General features: G+C 40.5%; 2 protein-coding genes across 2 annotated transcripts in view; both read right to left on the reverse strand.

Annotated features, from left to right (window-relative positions):
• LOC134659241 (androgen-dependent TFPI-regulating protein-like) overlaps positions 1–18,009 on the reverse strand; it is a 516,400-nt gene that overhangs the window by 98,176 nt on the left and 400,215 nt on the right. The gene's annotated exons all lie outside the window — the stretch shown is intronic.
• Positions 13,504–17,969, reverse strand: LOC134659061 (zinc finger protein 37-like). The gene is made up of 5 exons (XM_063514667.1): positions 17,456–17,969; positions 16,206–16,538; positions 15,484–15,623; positions 14,419–14,538; positions 13,504–13,782 (listed from the first exon to the last, which is right to left on the reverse strand). Exons 1-5 carry the CDS (start codon positions 17,967–17,969, stop codon positions 13,618–13,620), a joined length of 1,272 nt encoding a protein of 423 aa, XP_063370737.1. The 3' UTR covers positions 13,504–13,617.

The following is an 18,009-nucleotide window of genomic DNA, read 5'->3' on the forward strand; positions in this document are numbered from 1 at the left end:
AATAAATATATTATTAAATATCTGGGAGACCGAGCTTTGCTAAGAGTTATTCACTTGTCGGTGGAGTATCTTCCAGCATTCCCTATCTTGCACCAGCTCTTTGGCTTTTTGATACGACACAAACTCTACTATTTCTTGCACTTGTTCTAAATAGCTGCCTCTGGGTTTTCCTCTACCCCTTTTGTGTCCTATCCGCCCCTCCATGATAGGTTTAAAGAAGTGGTTGTATCGTATTAAGTGTCCAATCAAAAAAAAATATAATTATAAATCTCAAAAATGCGCGTTTACCCAGAGGTCTTTAGCTAGATCAATTTTTCGTCCCAGAAAACGATGGGGGTTAGCAAATTTCATCTAAATTGTTACAGCCGTTTTGGAAATTCCCGAAATATACATAGAAACACATAAGAATTGCAATTTGGATCCATCCAAATTTTTTTTCCATGTCATTTGGCAACTGAAAAGAACAAATATGTAGTAGTCAAAGGTCGACAAGGGTGTGCTACAGTGTGTCAAAGGACTGTCTCATTTCAGATATAGACAGAGAGAATCATACTATCTTTGTCTTAAACTAGTACTAGTTTAGTCCACCCAGAAAAGGATGAGTATAGTTTTTTTGTTCCTATTTACTGACAAATTGGTTTGACCAACTATATTTGCCTTATAATACGACGTAAGGCATATCAAATTATAAGGTAAATAGCTCACCCTTTCCAACCTCTGATAACTAGTAGTCCATTGAAATAAGGCTAAAACATGCATAACCTAATAAATGGCTTAAGTATTTAATTTTAAAACATAGATTTTGAGTAAGTAATGTACGATTCCCACCGGCTGGGCAGAGTCGGACAGCGCCGGAGCGCATTTTGAATGTGCCTAAACATTATGTGGGTACGGCAGAAGCGATCGAGTCCGTCTGGCGCGTCCGCGAGTAGCCGACCGGCTTGCGGCCGTACAAATGTGAAATGCGCTTCGACTGCGCCCGTTCGGCGGGAATCGTACTTAATACGGCATCTCATTCATTAAACAATACTTACATCAAAGTGATCTTCATAAAACCATATTGTGGATACTCTGTAAGCATCTAAAAAAGTAAAGTTGACATTCTTGACAGTTGACAATGATTGATATTTTTTTTATTCTTCCGTCTAGACCGGTTAACACCATAGGCCAAATTGCCTCGTCTTCGGCAGGATTAAATGTGATAACACACTATCGCACCGCACGCGTAAAGGCCCCAGTACACAATGGGCCATCGCCGGCCACTCCAAGGGACGCAGCCATGCGGTAGAATGACATAGCAATATCACTTGCTCCCTCTAATGCATAAATGCGTCCCTTGGAGTGGCTGGCGATGGCCCATTGTGTACTGGGGCCTTGGAGGATACAACTAAACGGAGTAGCCATTAACAGGCTTTCCCCTCTGTCGAAAATAGGCGGCCAACGGTCATACACAATGTATGGACTGACGTTTATCTGACATGGCTATTTTTACGTTACGCATACATTTGACGTTCCCCTCCCCCGCAAATATCGGCAGACTGTTTTGTACAGAAAATTACAGACATGGCGTCTCCGTTTGATTATATCCTCCAAGACTGGGGCCCTAACATAATAAGTCAGTTTGTCTTACAGCAGTGGTTCCTAACCTTTTCAGTCCGGTCACCCCTATGACTAACTAGGGAACCTGATTTTACCCCTCCTCCCAATCAGTGGCGTAACTAGGGGGGTGCTGGGGGGGGCACGTGCCCCGGGCGCCGTCCAAGGGGGGGCGCCAAAATGGGCCAAATACCTCCCATAGAAAATGGACCAGCCAAAATGAAGGAACCAGTCATATTTTTTTTTTCGCGACTTAGGGGTTGGTCTCAAAGTAAAAATTGGTCAGTGATTATACTGACCAAAACCTCCCTGGCAACGGAAATGCAGTTATTTTTTAGCCACCCTGTATACAGGGTGGTCCAAACCTTGACGTGAAAAAATTTTTTTTAGAATCCTAGCTCGTCGTTGGTTATCAGAATATACCCCATGTATGTTAGCCGATTTTTAGTAGTTTTCGAGTTTAACTTTGAACTTTTGTTAAGAAATTCCGGGGTGAAGCTTTGCGTTGCTTTTACGCCTTCTAATAATTGTTCGTGGTATTTGCACTGATAACATGAAATAGCGATGGGGAAGTGACCCCATAAAATAATAGTAGAAATAACAAAAGAGGATTTTTGTAATGAATTACTAATTTGGAAGCTTTCCACCTCAGTTCCTTTGGCCGGCGACTCTGACAAATTATGACTATTAAGTATCAGTTAATAAATAATTGCTGCACCCCGGAATTTCTCAACAAAAGTTAAAAGTAATAACAATAAAAATCATAATTCGAAAACTACGAAAAGTCGGCTAACATACATATTCTGATAGCCCACAGCATGAGGAATCTAAAAAAAAATTTTGGACGGCAAGGTTTGGACCAACCTGTATAACACATGCCGTGCCAACATCTCGTTCTGTGATACTAGAATGCCGTGAAAAACCTGTGTCAGGTATTGAGGTATCCAGAGTTTCGGTGTGGGATCGGGAGAATTTAGTCCAATTCAATCCCACCAAAGCTCAATTTTGCGCGTTTACCGCTAAGAAAACCTCATTTTTCAAGGCACAACCCATCCCATGTCAGGGAGTATTGGGAGCCTCGGTGTTGACATCTCCATCAGTGAGATCCAATAATTTCGTAGCCGCCTTGCTGGGTAGGCTGCGCTCGTATCCAAAAAACTCGGTGTGCTCAATAAAGGGAGGCGATACTTTACTCTGGGGCAGACAGATCCATAGACGTATCCACGGTGGGGCAAGGTGGGGCAGTTGTCCCACCCTGGTCTCTGACCATAAGCTAAGAATCTCTGTTTCAACCGTACTCTGTTACAACGTCCCCAGCCTCCCCTACTTCTGCCCCACCCCTTAAAAAATGCTGCGTACGACCATGGACAGATCCCATATAAAGAGTACTGCTGTCACCTTTGGGCAGGAGCACCTAGATGCCACCTTGGTCCCTTCAAATCAGTCCAAAGGCGCGCTATGAATAGTCTACGATCCCAAACTTACAAGCGATCATAAAGTATGTAGTCTGTGAAGCGATATTGAATCTTCAAGTCTAAGGAGATCTCCAAAAAGAAGTGTATAAGTTTTAAAATGGTCGGCAACGCACATTACCCGCCCCTGGAGTGTAGACGTCCATAGGATGCGGTGACCGCTTACCATCAGGTGAGTCGTAAGCTTGTTAGCCACCGATGGACTAAATAAACACTTATTTGTCTAAATCAAAAGTAAACTTTAATAAGTAAAAAGTAACCCTTTCGTTAGTTCATTTCGTTTGGGGGGGGGGGCGCAAATTTGGTGCCTGCCCCGGGCGCCATATCCTCTAGCTACGCCACTGCTCCCAATGGTAATAAAAAATAAAACGTGTACGTTTGTTGTATTGTTATGTTATTGTTATATTAGGTTAGCTTATTACCCCCGTAAAATACCAGTTTTACCCCTACGGGGGTAATTACCCCCAGGTTAGGAACCACTGTCTTAGAGGATATAACCATTAACAGGCGTCCCCCTCTGTCGAAAATATGGTTATACACAATGTATGGACTAATTTTATATGACATGGCTATTTTTACATTACGTTTTGACGTGCCCCTCCCCCGTAAAAATCGGCAGACTGTTTAGCCTCCACCTCACTCGTGCATGAATCGCGGCACGAAGCCGCGAACGCGAGTATGGAATCGATTTCGCAGATCTAATCTAATGTAAATTTCTTCTCGATCTGCGATCTTGATACCATACTCGCGTTCGCGACTTCGCGTCGCGATTCGCGCATGAGTGTGGAGGGGGCTTTTTGTACAGAAAATTACAGACAAGGCGTCTCCGTTTGGTTATATCCTCTAAGGTTTTTGTACGGAATATAAGGAGCACACGGGAAGCAGGCGAAGGATTTCGCGCCTTTTTTTACTGACAAGATTTGGTTGACCAGCTATATAAAGCCTACTTTTTATTTCTTTTTAATCACAATGGACCCTAAGCGAGCTGTCACTGTTGCCACTTTGTTTTTATGTACGATTAACAACAAATTAACATATGTAACCACCTTGCTGTGGCAATGTCGATAAAGTCATATCGATAAACTATCGACATTTCTTGCAATTTTAATTTTACTTGAAAAGTTTACCGATACCTAAAATGAACAAAAAACGCTTTTACTCTTTATCGTGGTTATCAGATCACGATTTTATCGTCACGCCACAGCAGGGAAAGGGAACGAAGGGAAAGTTCCGATTTTTAAATACAATACATAAATACGTACTAAAATATGTGTTCCGCAATAATTGAATCATTTTATTATATTATAATATATTCATAATCCATTAGCATTTCAATTTTATTTATTCTAAACGAAGAAATTATTATTGTGTATTTTTATTGAATTTGTATGCCAATAGGCACGACATAGTGATACTGAAACATTTATTTAACATCCTGTAACTTACCTATGTTGAACAAATAAAATCTTTGAATCTTTGAAATTGAAGCTTTAATTAATCGCTTTTCCGTTCCGCTGTGTAGCGTTTATCGATATATAACATGATTAAAATCGACTTTTCACGTCCCTAAAAATGCATCATAGACGTTTTTACGCAAACATACACAGCTTTGTAACCACCAAAACGGCAACAACTATGCGTTTTTCTGATTGATTTGAAAGGGACGACACTACAGTATTGCCACTTTTTAATTTCTACTCTTTTTTGCCGGGCCATACGTAAGACTAAAATACCTTCCACACGTCGAGGCGCTCGCCAGCAAGCGCCAAGACAAAACTCATACTGACACGGAATCTAACACTGACGAAAAATACGCTAAATAATGGTGACGTTATTTGTACGGTGTCAAAATATTATGGGGTACAAACTTACAAAGTGAAATAGATCTCATATACTAAAGAAAGTGATTACAAGCCCTCCAGTCAGCGTTGCCAGATGGTCACAAAAGTCACATTTTTCGTGACTTTTCGCCTTCTCGTGTGACATGTGCGTGACTTTTGATTTTGAGGCAATTTTTGTGACTTTTTAAGATAGTCGATTTTTGGACAAGTTTATTTTTGCAATTCGTATAATTTAGGAACTCTAGAAATTTGATACTTGCACTGACCCTTGACGTTACATCAACAATCATGTTTATTATCAGTCATGGCAAAATGAGACTTGTTACCTTGACGTGACGGTGTTATATAGTTTGATAGTAGTAGTTTTTTTTAGTGTAATGATTCATTTCTTTTAGTCTGTATCTATACTACTCATTGTACTGCATCAGTCATTTTGAGATTTTTGAGCGCTCTAAAACCATTAATTTTATTCGGGGGTAAATTATTTACGCATATACTTTTTTTATTTTCTTTTGATTAAAGATCCGCAGACAGGGAAATCGACTCCACACTCGCGTTCGCGCTTCCACACCGCGACAGTGTAAACTTTTAAAACTTTTTTTTCGCACTGACTGACTGTGACTCGTATCTTCTTAGTAGTTTGTGGACTGATGTGACTGGGTTAAGGTTGGTAGATTAAGGCGTGCCCAGACGAAGACAACACCCCCCCCCCCCCCCCCCACTCCGACCAAACTATCCGATCAAAACAGGACGCGCGGACGCAAACACCAATTTGGCCAGTTTCATCAATTTTAATTTTATGGTGATAAGTTGCTTGACTGTACATTTCTAATATTTCTAATAGATTTTTCTGTCATCTATAGGTAAAGAACTATTTCGTGTATTTTTTTCAAAATTTTAGACACAATAGTTTCGGAGATAAAGGGGGGGGAATGGTCATTTTTTGCCTATTTTCTTGAATAACTGCTAAACTATTTATCCTAAAATTATAAAAAAAACATATTTGAGATTCTTACAATGAGCTCTTTCATTTGATATGTAACACGATATAGTTTGAAAAACTTTATTTTATAATTTTCTCATATACCCCCCAAAAATGGCCTCCATATTTAAAATTCATTTATTTACGTTACACGTCCATTTTTGGGTCACAAATTTACATATGTGTGCCAAATTTCAACTTAATTGGTCCAGTAGTTTCGGAGAAAATAGGCTGTGACAGACGGACGGACAGACAGACAGACAGACGCACGAGTGATCCTATTAGGGTTCCGTTTTTTCCTTTTGCGGTACGGAACCCTAAAAATGCCCCTAACCGCTAAACTAGCGTCACAAATTGGTATTCTTGCGTCCGCACCCCATTGTATCGGTAGTATCGGTCATAATCGGCGGGCCAAATTGGCGTTTGCGTCCGCACGTCCCGACCCGATCGGACAATTCAATCACCGGCGAAAAATTGTCCTCGTCTGGACAGGCCTATACTATAGTCTGTAAAGCCATTTCAGTAAGTAGAAAAAAGCGTCAAATTTAAAAAATGTAGGCGCGACGGGACGGGTCTTCCCATAGAAAATTTTAATTTCGCGCCCTCTTCTACTGACAAAGTAATTTGACTGACTTTATAATAACTTATTATCGTAATTTTTTTTTCGTTTTCAACAAGAAAAAAATCAAGACAAAAAAGGAACTTACAATTCATGAAATCGATCACAAATAGCATTAAGTATAAAGAAAAATCATATAAGGTTAGTAGATTTTTTGTGAAATATATTATTTTCTGAATTTTTTCTAAACTAAATCGATTTACCAAACCATACTATAAAAGCGGCCAAGTGCGAGTCGGACTCGCCCATGAAGGGTTTCGTATCTAGGCGATTTATGACGTATAAAAAAAAACTACTTACTAGATCTCGTTCAAACCAATTTTCGGTGGAAGTTTATATGGTAATGTACATCATATATTTTTTTTAGTTTTATCATTCTCTTATTTTAGAAGTTACAGGGGGGGGGGACACACATTTTACCACTTTGGAAGTGTCTCTCGCGCAAACTATTCAGTTTAGAAAAAAATGATATTAGAAACCTCAATATCATTTTTGAAGACCTATCCATAGATACCCCACACGTATGGGTTTGATGAAAAAAAAATTTTGAGTTTCAGTTCGAAGTATGGGGAACCCCAAAAATTTATTCTTTTTTTTTCTATTTTTGTGTGAAAATCTTAATGCGGTTCACAGAATACATCTACTTACCAAGTTTCAACAGTATAGTTCTTATAGTTTCGGAGAAAAGTGGCTGTGACATACGGACGGACAGACAGACGGACAGACAGACAGACAGACATGACGAATCTATAAGGGTTCTGTTTTTTGCCATTTGGCTACGGAACCCTAAAAATGTGACTTAAGCAGCAAAAACGTGACTTTTAGGGAAACGAAACGTAACTTATGACTCCAGAGCCCTGGCAACACTGCCTCCAGTAGCGGAGGCCGGATCACACTGGAAGACTACGCCACTTTTTCTAGCGCGAGCGCGGATTCTATGTCTGTGCTAGAAATGCTAATGGATAATTAATATTTTATAAAATAATAATAAACTCAATTATTGCGAAAAACCTATTTTATTTTGTTTTAATGTAACTTTTATATATTTGGCGTTCCATGCCTCCTTTAGACAATAATTCAAATAATTATAACGGGGTCATAATAAAGAATAACTTAAAAAAATTCTAAATTAAAGTTTACAAGGATACATTCTATATCTGGTTTAATATATCGCCCGTTTTGGATTTACACACTGTATATAGAGTTATGTTATAATGGTTATCTGTTCCTTGGAGGATATAATTTAGTTGTATCCTCCAAGATCTGTTCATTTTAGGTAGTTTAAATCCTTTCAAGTAAAATTTAAATTGTAAAAAGGCCACAAAGAAATCTTCAAATCTAACATCCTATTGATCCCGATGCCCCTGAAAAAGAAGGTTGCGGATTCTTGTCTTTTGCCTTGCCTAACGTATGGATGTCAAACTTGGGTGCTCAACAATACAGCAAGAAATAAAATACAGGTATGCCAAAGAAGTTGAAAGAAGCATGTCGGGTTTAAAATTAAAAGACAAGGTCAGAAACTCTACCATACGAAACAACACAAAGGTAATAGATGCTTTAGAACATGCACAAAAGCTTAAATGGAAATGGGCCGGCCATGTGGCTCAAATGGACAGGACTAAGTGGACAAATAAAGCCACCTTCTGGAAAGGCCCTGAAGGCCAGCGAAGGTCGGGCAAACCGACAGAACGATGGGTTGACGAGATCAGACAGATAGGCGGAGACAGGTGGAGACATGAGGCGCAAGACAGAGACAACTGGAGGAGGCCTTCACCCTAAGAGGGGTCCTTACATAATTTAGATTAATAGATAATAGTAAATACATTTTTAATTTAATTTTCATTATATTAACAAATGATATACCTAATAGTTAGGGAGGCGAGGTAGCTAAATGGCGTAATTCAACGGCGCCGTCGAGACCTATCAAAATCGAAAGATAAAATAATTTCGAAAAGAAAAGCTCGTATGGCAAAAACCATTTTAGCGGTGGGTTTGGCGTGTACGGTTTTTCAAAAATGTTAAAAAAAACAGTTACTTGGGCATTCTCGAGCGCGTCAGATATTCATACTACGTACCTATGCCCCGAGTGCCTCTGATAACAACGGTATACTAATCTGCCGGTTTGCGTGGTGGGGGTAGGCATATAAAGTAGTCAAAAATGCAAAAAAAAAAATTTACTCGAGCGCGTCAGATTTTCGGAAGGGGTGGTAAGTAGGCCCCAAGGAAGCTTCCTTTAAAAAAACTGACGATTTCGGCGTGACGATAAGTTACGATGAATTTTTGAAAATGCAAAAAAAAAAAGTTTTTTGAAATACTCGAGCGCGTCAGATTTTCATAGGGGAGGTTTATCTCGGTATCCTGAAAGCATATTTTTTTAATCTGACAAAAATGTTGGTGGGTTCTCTTAATCTGACCGGGAGTTTGAGTTTTTATGATGCTTCAAGTCAAAAAGTTTTAACTTTGGACAAAAATGTAAAGAGACCTTTTTTGTGTAAAATAAAATTACCTTTTTTGTTTATTTAAACTTTTTTTTTTTGTAAAATGTATCGTTCGCGACTTATATGCCGCAACGCGTTCTTAGGAAGACGAAATGGCTCCTCCACACTTCCGGTCATGCGGAAACCGGCAGATTTTGTATTTTTAGTAAGTTTTAGATTATATTCTTCAAAATAAAAAAATAAAAAATCGCGCTCGAGAATGCCGGATTAACGTTTTTTTTTTACAAGTTCGCGACCCTATAACTCGGCGGCGTCAAGGACTTATCGTCAGATTAGTTAAATTTAGTCTTTAAACACTAAAATCAACCCCCAATATCTTAATCTGACGCGCTCGAGTATTTCAGACTATCCATTTTTTTTTACTAATCTGATCGTCTATCCTAGGCGCGCGTCACTACATATAGACAGGGTTGGGCAGTATTTCAATTACATGTATTTGAAATACGTATTTGAAATACAAATTAGTATTTTGTATTTGTATTTCAAATACTACCTCAAAAGTATTTTGTATTTGGTATTTCTAATACTGCACTCACATGTATTTAGTATTTTGTATTTCAAATACTTCAAGCTTCAAAATACATTTCTATAAATACATTTTATTAAATTCTATAATCGTAAAATGTCTAATCTCTCGCACAAGCTGTGAGCCGACCGCGAACCTCCGATCCAGCCGAGATACAATTTTCATTGGCTGGATACTGGATCTATATTAGGTCAACTTCTGCGTGGAACTTTTCGTTTAAATCTAGGGGATAGGGTCATTGCAGTAGTTTCCGTCCATGCACTAGTTTTCGACGACTTGACGGATTATCAAATATATATTTTATTTTTAATTTACTACTTTTTGCGAAATCTTCATCTTCCTCGCGTTGTCCCGGCATTTTGCCACGGCTCATGGGAGCCTGGGGTCCGCTTGGAAACTAATCCCAGTAATTGGCGTTGGCACTAGTTTTTACGATAGTGACTGCCATCTGACCTTCCAACCCAGAGGGTAAACTAGGGCCGTAATTGGAATTAGTCCGGTTTCCTCACGATGTTTTCCTTCACCGAAAAGCGACTGGTAAATATCAAATGATATTTCGTACATAGTTCCGAAAAACTCATTGGTTCGAGCCGGGGTTCGAACTCGCGACCTCCGGATTGCAAGTCGCACGCTCTTACCGCTAGGCCACCAGCGCTTCCTTTTTGCGAAATATCATTGTTATATGTAGACAGATATATAGCTTAGACGCCTTAGACATAAGGATTGAAATCAGTCCAAATTTGTGCAGGAATGTAGGTATATATTCAAATTTCGTCAAGTGGACGTAAACTAGAGCTGGACGAAAACTAGCGCAATGACCCTATAAGTTTATATGAAAGGATATTCGTTAACGTTAAAACTAAATGCTAAACAAAAAAATAAATACAGGTATATTTTGTAATTGAAATACATTATTTTAAACACTGTAATTTGTATTTTGTATTTCAAATACCCGTCACCAAAGTAGTTTGTATTTTGTATTTCAAATACTTTTAAAAATGTATTTTGTAATTTGTATTTCAAATACGTGGAAGCCAGTATTTTGCCCAACCCTGCATATAGAGCTAAATACTTTACAAGGTTGTTCTATTAGGTCTAAGGTATCTCTCATATCTTAAACTGCCACGCTCGAGTATTGCCGAAAATTCCCCTATTCGCCTCCCTAACTATAAGTGACTAGATTTTGCCCTGTGCGCGGGGCCCGAGGGCCCCGCGATGTGCGTGTTGTTTGTTGTATTGTTGTTGTTGGTGCTGTTGTTGATGTGTTGTTGTTTGTGCTGTAGTTTTGTTTTCCAAAGGGAAAAAGAAATGAAATTGTACTTTTGCTCGAAGGAAAAGATCCGTATGCGAGCATTTCATTCCCGCAGCTCGGCCTTCGGCCTCGCGTGCTTGGGAAACCGTAAGGGACGCTCCGGACCTTCGGCCCTACGCGGAGCTCGGCCTTCGGCCTTCGCTGGGCCTCGAAGCTCAGCGTCGGGCCTTCGGCCCGCCGCTTCGCTTATTTAAAACACTTAGGAGGGTTGTTTTTGCTTTGGAGCGTAAGCGGGAAGTTGGAGCTTAAACACGACACAATAGTAAAAGTGGCTTAGACAAGCGAAACGGCGGGCCGAAGGCCGAACTTCCCCCTCTCGTGTGACGCTTCGGGCCTTCGGCCCTACGCGGAGCTCGGCCTTCGGCCTTCGCGAGGCTCGACGCTTCGCCGCCGGGCCTTCGGCCCGCCGGCTCGCTTATCAAGACAGTTGACTTGTTAGAACGCTTGGGAACACTGCATTCACGCAGCTCGGCCTTCGGCCTCGCTTTAAATTACTTGGGGTTGCACGCTTGGGAGTCGGGGTGAAGGCTCCGGGCCTTCGGCCCTCCGCCGGGGTCGGCGTTCAGCCTCCCGGCCTGAAGCTCGCCCTTCGGGCTCGCTAACACACTTTTTGTATAGGATTTTGCTTTGTGCGTCATTCCCGCAGCTCGGCCTTCGGCCTCGCCCAAAATTACTGGGGGTGGGTGACGCTTGGACATTCGGGGTGAAGCTCCGGGCCTGACGGCCCTCCGCGGGGTCGGCCTTCGGCCTCCCGGCCTGAAGCTCGCCCTTCGGGCTCGCTTAACCTACTTGGAAATTTGACTTTTTCCCCTGTCCGCGCCGTTTTGGATTTTTTCCAAAAATTTTTTTTTCATAGTAATCTTGGGCCCCCAGGCTCGCCTCATGCCAAATCTCAGCGCTCTCGGCCCAACTTGAAAAAATTAAAAAAAAAAAGTCGGCCATTTTGAAAAATTTTAAATGCAGTTTGTTTTGTCTCGGAGCCCTCTATGACATTTGGTCGAGCACCCCCCACCCTTCTCGCACCGTTTAAAAGCTGCCATACAAAATTAAAATTCCCATTTTTTTCCGCCATCTTTGGCATTTTCGAAAAAATTTTTTTTTCATAGGAATCTAGAGGCCTCTATCTCCCGCCGTGCCAAATCTCGGCGCGCTCGGACCAACTTCAAAAAATTAAGAAAAAAAAGTCGGCCATTTTGAATTTTTTTAAATGCAGTTTGTTTTGTTTCGGGGCCCTCTATGACATTTGGTCGAGCACCCCCCACCTATCTGGCACCGTTTAAAAGTTGCCATACAAAATAAAAGTGGCCAGATTTTCCGCAATTGAAACATTTTTCAAAATTTTTTTATTTCATAGGAATCTAGGGGACCCCGAGCTTCCGTGACCAAAATTTGAGCGCGCTAGGACAAACTTGAAAAAATTAAAAAAAAAAAAGTCGGCCCATTTGAAAAAAAAATGGCGGCTTCAAAAACTGACCAGGGTTCTCTATGACATTTGGTCGAGCACCCCCCACCTAGGTCTCACCGTTTAGCGAGGCCGTCAAACATTTTTCTGACCGAGAGCGGTAGACCAAAAGTCGGATTTTTCTGGAGGTCATCAGACCGACGTCTATACGACAGTACCAAAGTCAAACACCCCACAAACCTCCTTCTGGGAGAACAATCATGTCAATCAGTCAGTCGGGTTGCGGCTTTATATAATAATCATAATTTAACTGTTGATAAAATAACTAATAATAAATGCATGCAAAATTATGTACTTCAAATAAGGAATTAAAAGGCTTTTTATTTTATTTTATTTATTTTTATGTAATAAGTAGCTACTATTTATAAGTGCTTGTTGCTACTTGCTAGGCCTACATGAATAAAGTAGGTATATTTGATGTTAAAGTTGAAGTTAAAGTTGAAAATAACCACACTGGCGTGGTCCCACCGGGACCAGGACACACGGGAAGCCGAAAGAAAGGTGGACCGATGAAATAGTGGCTACAGCTGGCAAGGACTGGCCGCAGAAGGCCAAGGATAGAAACACTTGGCGACAACTGGAGAAGGCCTTCACCCAAACAGGGGTCTTTGCGAACAAACTTTTTTAAACATAATTAATGATATTCCATACCAGGGATCGGATACCGGTATTTTTTGTATGGGAACGAAAACGGTATTTTTTCGTTCTTTGCTAATTATTTCATTTCTAATTGGGCAATCTAATAATACGAAGTCGTTATCTAAACACACAACTGAGTCCTACATTTCGAGTACAAAATAATTCGAAAAATATGGTTATTTCGAAGTTTTTGCAAAAAACCGGTTCCGATCCCTGTTCCATACGACATACTTTAATCTCGTAGAGAATAGGGAACATTTCGCGAAACTCTGCGTAGGTGGCGTCACTCCCACAATAAATCACAATCTAAGGGTCTACCGCAAACGAAGAGAGTCGAAATTTTGTTATCTAACCTCTCTATCACTCTTGCATATTCGTGTGATAAAGAGGCAGGTAGCTGAGTTTCGATTTCGCGTTTCCCGGTAGACCCTTAGTAAACAAACCGCCTTGATGTATCAATGTCATATTTGATTGTCTGTGAAAAGTTGTCAAAAAACAGTTTAAGGTATAGTATGTATAAGTTACTCTATGGTATACTTAAGTCACTAGTGTAATACTCCCTATTAATAAAGGCTTTTTATTTTATTTTATCTATTTATTTATTTTAAATGTACTCTAACCGTGTCTAGTGCTAAAAGTTCATTTAACGTACCTCGCATATTATGGTTTTTTAAATTCTTAAAATATCTGATTTGAAGCAAGAATAAGGCTTCGCTCCAGTATGGCTTAGTATGTGTGTGTTCAAATTGGACTTTCGCGCGAACCGTTTTTTGCAGATATCGCAAGAGTAAGGCTTCGCTCCAGCATGGCTTCGTATGTGTGTGTTCAAACTGCTCTTTTGCACGAACCGTTTTTTGCAGATTTCGCAAGAATAAGGCTTCGCTCCAGTATGGCTTAATATGTGTGTGTTGAAATTGCCTTTATGTGCGAACCGTTTTTTGCAGATTTCGCAAGAATAAGGCTTCGCTCCAGTATGGCTTAGTATGTGTCTTTTCAAACTGCCCTTTCGCGCGAACCGTATTTTGCAGATTTCGCAAGAGTAAGGCTTCGCTCCAGTATGGCTTAATATGTGTCTTTTCAAACTGCCCTTTTGCGCGAACCGTTTTTTGCAGATTTCGCAAGAATATAGCTTCGCTCCAGTATGGCTTAGTATGTGTCTTTTCAAACTGCCCTTTTGCGCGAACCGTTTTTTGCAGATTTCGCAAGAATAAGGCTTCGCTTCAGTATGGCTTCGTATGTGTGTTTTTAAACTGCTCTTTTGCGCGAACCGTTTTTTGCAGATTTCGCAAGAATAAGGCTCCGCTCCAGTATGGCTTAGTATGTGTGTGTTGAAATTGCCTTTATGTGCGAACCGTTTTTTGCAGATTTCGCAAGAATAAGGCTTCGCTCCAGTATGGCTTAGTATGTGTGTTTTTAAACTGCCCTTGTGAGCGAACCGTTTTTTGCAGATGTCGCAAGAGTAAGGCTTTACTCCAGTATGGCTTTTTACGTGTCTGTTCAAATAGCTCTTTTGTGCGAACCGTTTTTTGCAGATTTCGCAAGAATAAGGCTTCGCTCCAGTATGGCTTAATATGTGTGTGTTCAAACTGTCCTTTTGCACGAACCGTTTTTTGCAGATTTCGCAAGAGTAAGGCTTCGCTCCAGTATGGCTTAATATGTGTGTGTTCAAACTGCTCTTTTGCACGAACCGTTTTTTGCAGATTTCGCAAGAATAAGGCTTCGCTCCAGTATGGCTTCGTATGTGTATTTTTAAACTGCTCTTTTGCGCGAACCGTTTTTTGCAGATTTCGCAAGAATAAGGCTTCCCTCCAGTATGACTTAGTATGTGTTTGTTCAAATAGCCCTTTTGCGCAAACCGTTTTTTGCAGATTTCGCAAGAATATAGCTTCGCTCCAGTATGGCTTAGTATGTGTCTTTTCAAACTGCCCTTTTGCGCGAACCGTTTTTTGCAGATTTCGCAAGAATAAGGCTTCGCTTCAGTATGGCTTCGTATGTGTGTTTTTAAACTGCTCTTTTGCGCGAACCGTTTTTTGCAGATTTCGCAAGAATAAGGCTCCGCTCCAGTATGGCTTAGTATGTGATTGCTCAAAGAATCTTGTTCCGAATATTTCTTATCACACATCTTGCAGGAGAAGAGTTTTTCACCAGTGTGATACCGATTATGTCTCGTTAAATCAGAAGCTCGTGTATACCGCTTTCCACATATCCCACATGCGTGTGGCCGCTCGTTTGTATGTGTTCGTTTGTGCGCATTCAATTTCCAGACATTTGCAAACTTCATATTACACAGCGCGCACGTATATATCGTCCCGCCCGTGTGAGTTCGCTTATGAATTCGAAATTTTTCCCATTGCCTAAAATGTTCGTTACAAATTTCACACGTAATACCCGTGTGGGTAACTTTGTGTATATTTAAGGAGTTCTTCGAAAACTGTTTTTTACATATTTCGCACATCGGTTTCGGTTTTTCACCTGTATGAACTTTTTTATGTTTGTTTAATAGTCGCACATCCTGAAACTGCTTGTTACACGGTACTGACACGGCAGTATGTGTTGTGTCGTTGCCGGCGAGCGCCTCGTGGTGTTGGAGGTGTTCGAGCAGCACGCAGCCGTCTCGGAGCGCGAGCGGAGAGTCTCGACTAAGGACGCGCTCCTGTAACGGATTTTCTTCAAATACTGAAACCACATTGTTAAATCATCGGTTAATTAAGTCCGTATAAGTAAAGTCTAAGGAAAAAACGTGCCTCGGAAATCAAGAAAAAGTTATGCTCGAATAGATGGCGCCACACCTTTGGCCTATACTCGTGTAGATGGCGTTGGACACACCGTTTGATATCCCAGAAAAAAAATCCCAGTAGTTACCACTGGTAACAACTTGGTGGTAACTAGTGGGAATAACCCGATGGAATAGCCCTTATGAGGGAATAAGCCACATTGACCTCAAGCCAATTTACAGTGACTTCATATAAATAAATAAATAAATATTATAGGACATTCTTACACAAATTGACCAAGTCCCACAGTAAACTCAAGAAGGCTTGTGTTGTGGGTACTCAGACAACGATATAATTATATAATATACAAATACATAGAAAACACCCAAGACTCAGGAACAAATATCTGTGTTAATCACACAAATAGATGCCCTTACTAGGATTCGAACCCAGGACCGCGGCTCAACAGGCAGGGTCACTACTCACTAGGCCAGACCAGTCGTCAAATATCAATATATATTTTTGAATTTGATCAAGAACTTACCATAGTCAGCGACAACAGGCCCGCTGCCTTCTTGCTCCACACTAGACGTGTGAATGTGGGTCATGACATGCTTCAATAACTCAGACTTTAGAGAAAACTTCTTGCCACAAAGATCACACACCGATTCAGGCACTCTCTCACAGTCAACTGTAGTGTACATTTCATCTTCAGGATCGCTGTCAGTGTGAGTGGTGTCTTGTATGGTGTGCAAGGCCGGGGCCTCGTGGTGGAGGCGCTCGAGCCTTACACAGCAGTCCTTCAGTGCCGGGTGCGTTGCAGAGGTGTGCTTCCGAGGCTCCTGCAGGAAACCGTCTGTGACAGCTAGCGCCCAGTCTGCTCAGAATAAAACCATAATGTCATGAGCAGACATAGTAGTTATTGTGGCAAAAACGAGTGTTGGAGTTGGAGAAAATTAAACATCGATAAATCTGTTATCGATAAGTCATAGAACTCATAGATTAATCTTTAAAAGATGTACTTAACTTTTTTACTTGCTGTAGGTAAGTTACCGAGAAATAATTTCATAGGTACATAATTTCTTTATTACATATATTTAGTACTTAAAAACTAAAACGTAAACTGTAGTATACAGTACCAATAAAATAGAAAACTACCAATATATCAAAGGAGAAAATGATATCGAACGTGTTATTTATTTCGCGGTAGCTATCTTCTTATAAAATGTAATACATAAATATCTATAACGTTAAGGTAACATCGATAACAGACATGTCGATATTTTTAGATAAACCTACAGTACGCTCAATTAGGCCTGTGTTGTGTATCTGTGTTATGTATTTATCTTAGTCTAGCATGGGTAGTTACTACATACTTGTACTTAGATAAGATACATAGAAAATACTCTCAGGACTTCCAACTTCCTACTGACTAAGCTAGGAACACTATTTTACTGTCTAAATTGTTTTTAGTTAAGGTATTTTTGTAATGTAAGTACGAGTATGTAATGTAATGTAGGTCTATTTTAGTTGGCTGAATCAAAATTTTAAAATTACAAATGAGTACATTGTATGTTACCGTAGGTACTTTTGCACATTCAGTTCTTGATTTACCATACATAATTATGAAGTATGGTATGGTGGGTAATTTTGTCTAGTAATTTAAAACTGATTCCAAGTTTTCATACATATTTTTTTTAAACATATTAATTAAAATAATTTCAGTAACAACCTGCTCTTTTCATTAAAAAAATGTTAATATTTTTACAAATAACATCATCTAGAATAACTTACCGAGGACTACCAGAGAAACATCTGGCCGATGTGGATGCTCCGGCCCCAGCACCAACTCGTCCTTTACGACATGGTCAGCATACAGGTCTGCCAGCATGGCTGCCTCACTCATTTCATACTCCAGGCCATTCCTCTCCGACAATGAAGGCTCTTCCTTCACATGCTCTGATCCGAGTACAAGCTCATCCTTTACATCATGGTCAGTATCCACACCGGCCAGCATGGCCGACTCGCTCAGGCCAGTCATGCCGTCTGAACACAGGGCCTCCTCCTTTACCTCATCAGTTAGCTTTTCTGCCTCACTCACACCATAACCTGCAGTGTCCGAACATAAGGGTTTGTGATTGGTGTACAGGCTGGCCGGCATAACTGCCTTACTCGTGCTGCACTCCTCATTATCCGAGCATGAGGACTCCTCTTTAATTTGATCCGCACACTGTGTCTCCATCTGACAGTCAGAATGCTGCATATCGTCTGTCTGCTCCTTAATGTGCACTGCCAAGTTAAAAAGCATTTAAGTTAGACAGGTACTAAATTTCTGCCCAAAAATATGT

Source organism: Cydia amplana, chromosome 24 (assembly GCF_948474715.1).
Source record: "Cydia amplana chromosome 24, ilCydAmpl1.1, whole genome shotgun sequence".
Taxonomy (NCBI): domain Eukaryota; kingdom Metazoa; phylum Arthropoda; class Insecta; order Lepidoptera; family Tortricidae; genus Cydia; species Cydia amplana.

Coding starts and splice junctions, on each gene's coding strand:
- LOC134659061 (XM_063514667.1), bottom strand. CDS start 17,969: ATGCTTTTTAACTTGGCAGTGCACATTAAGGAGCAGACAGACGATATG. Junction 15,624..16,205: donor GCCTGTTGTCGCTGACTATG/GTAAGTTCTTGA, acceptor ATGTGGTTTCAG/TATTTGAAGAAAATCCGTTA. Junction 13,783..14,418: donor ACGTAAAAAGCCATACTGGA/GTAAAGCCTTAC, acceptor TTCGTGCAAAAG/AGCAGTTTGAACACACACAT.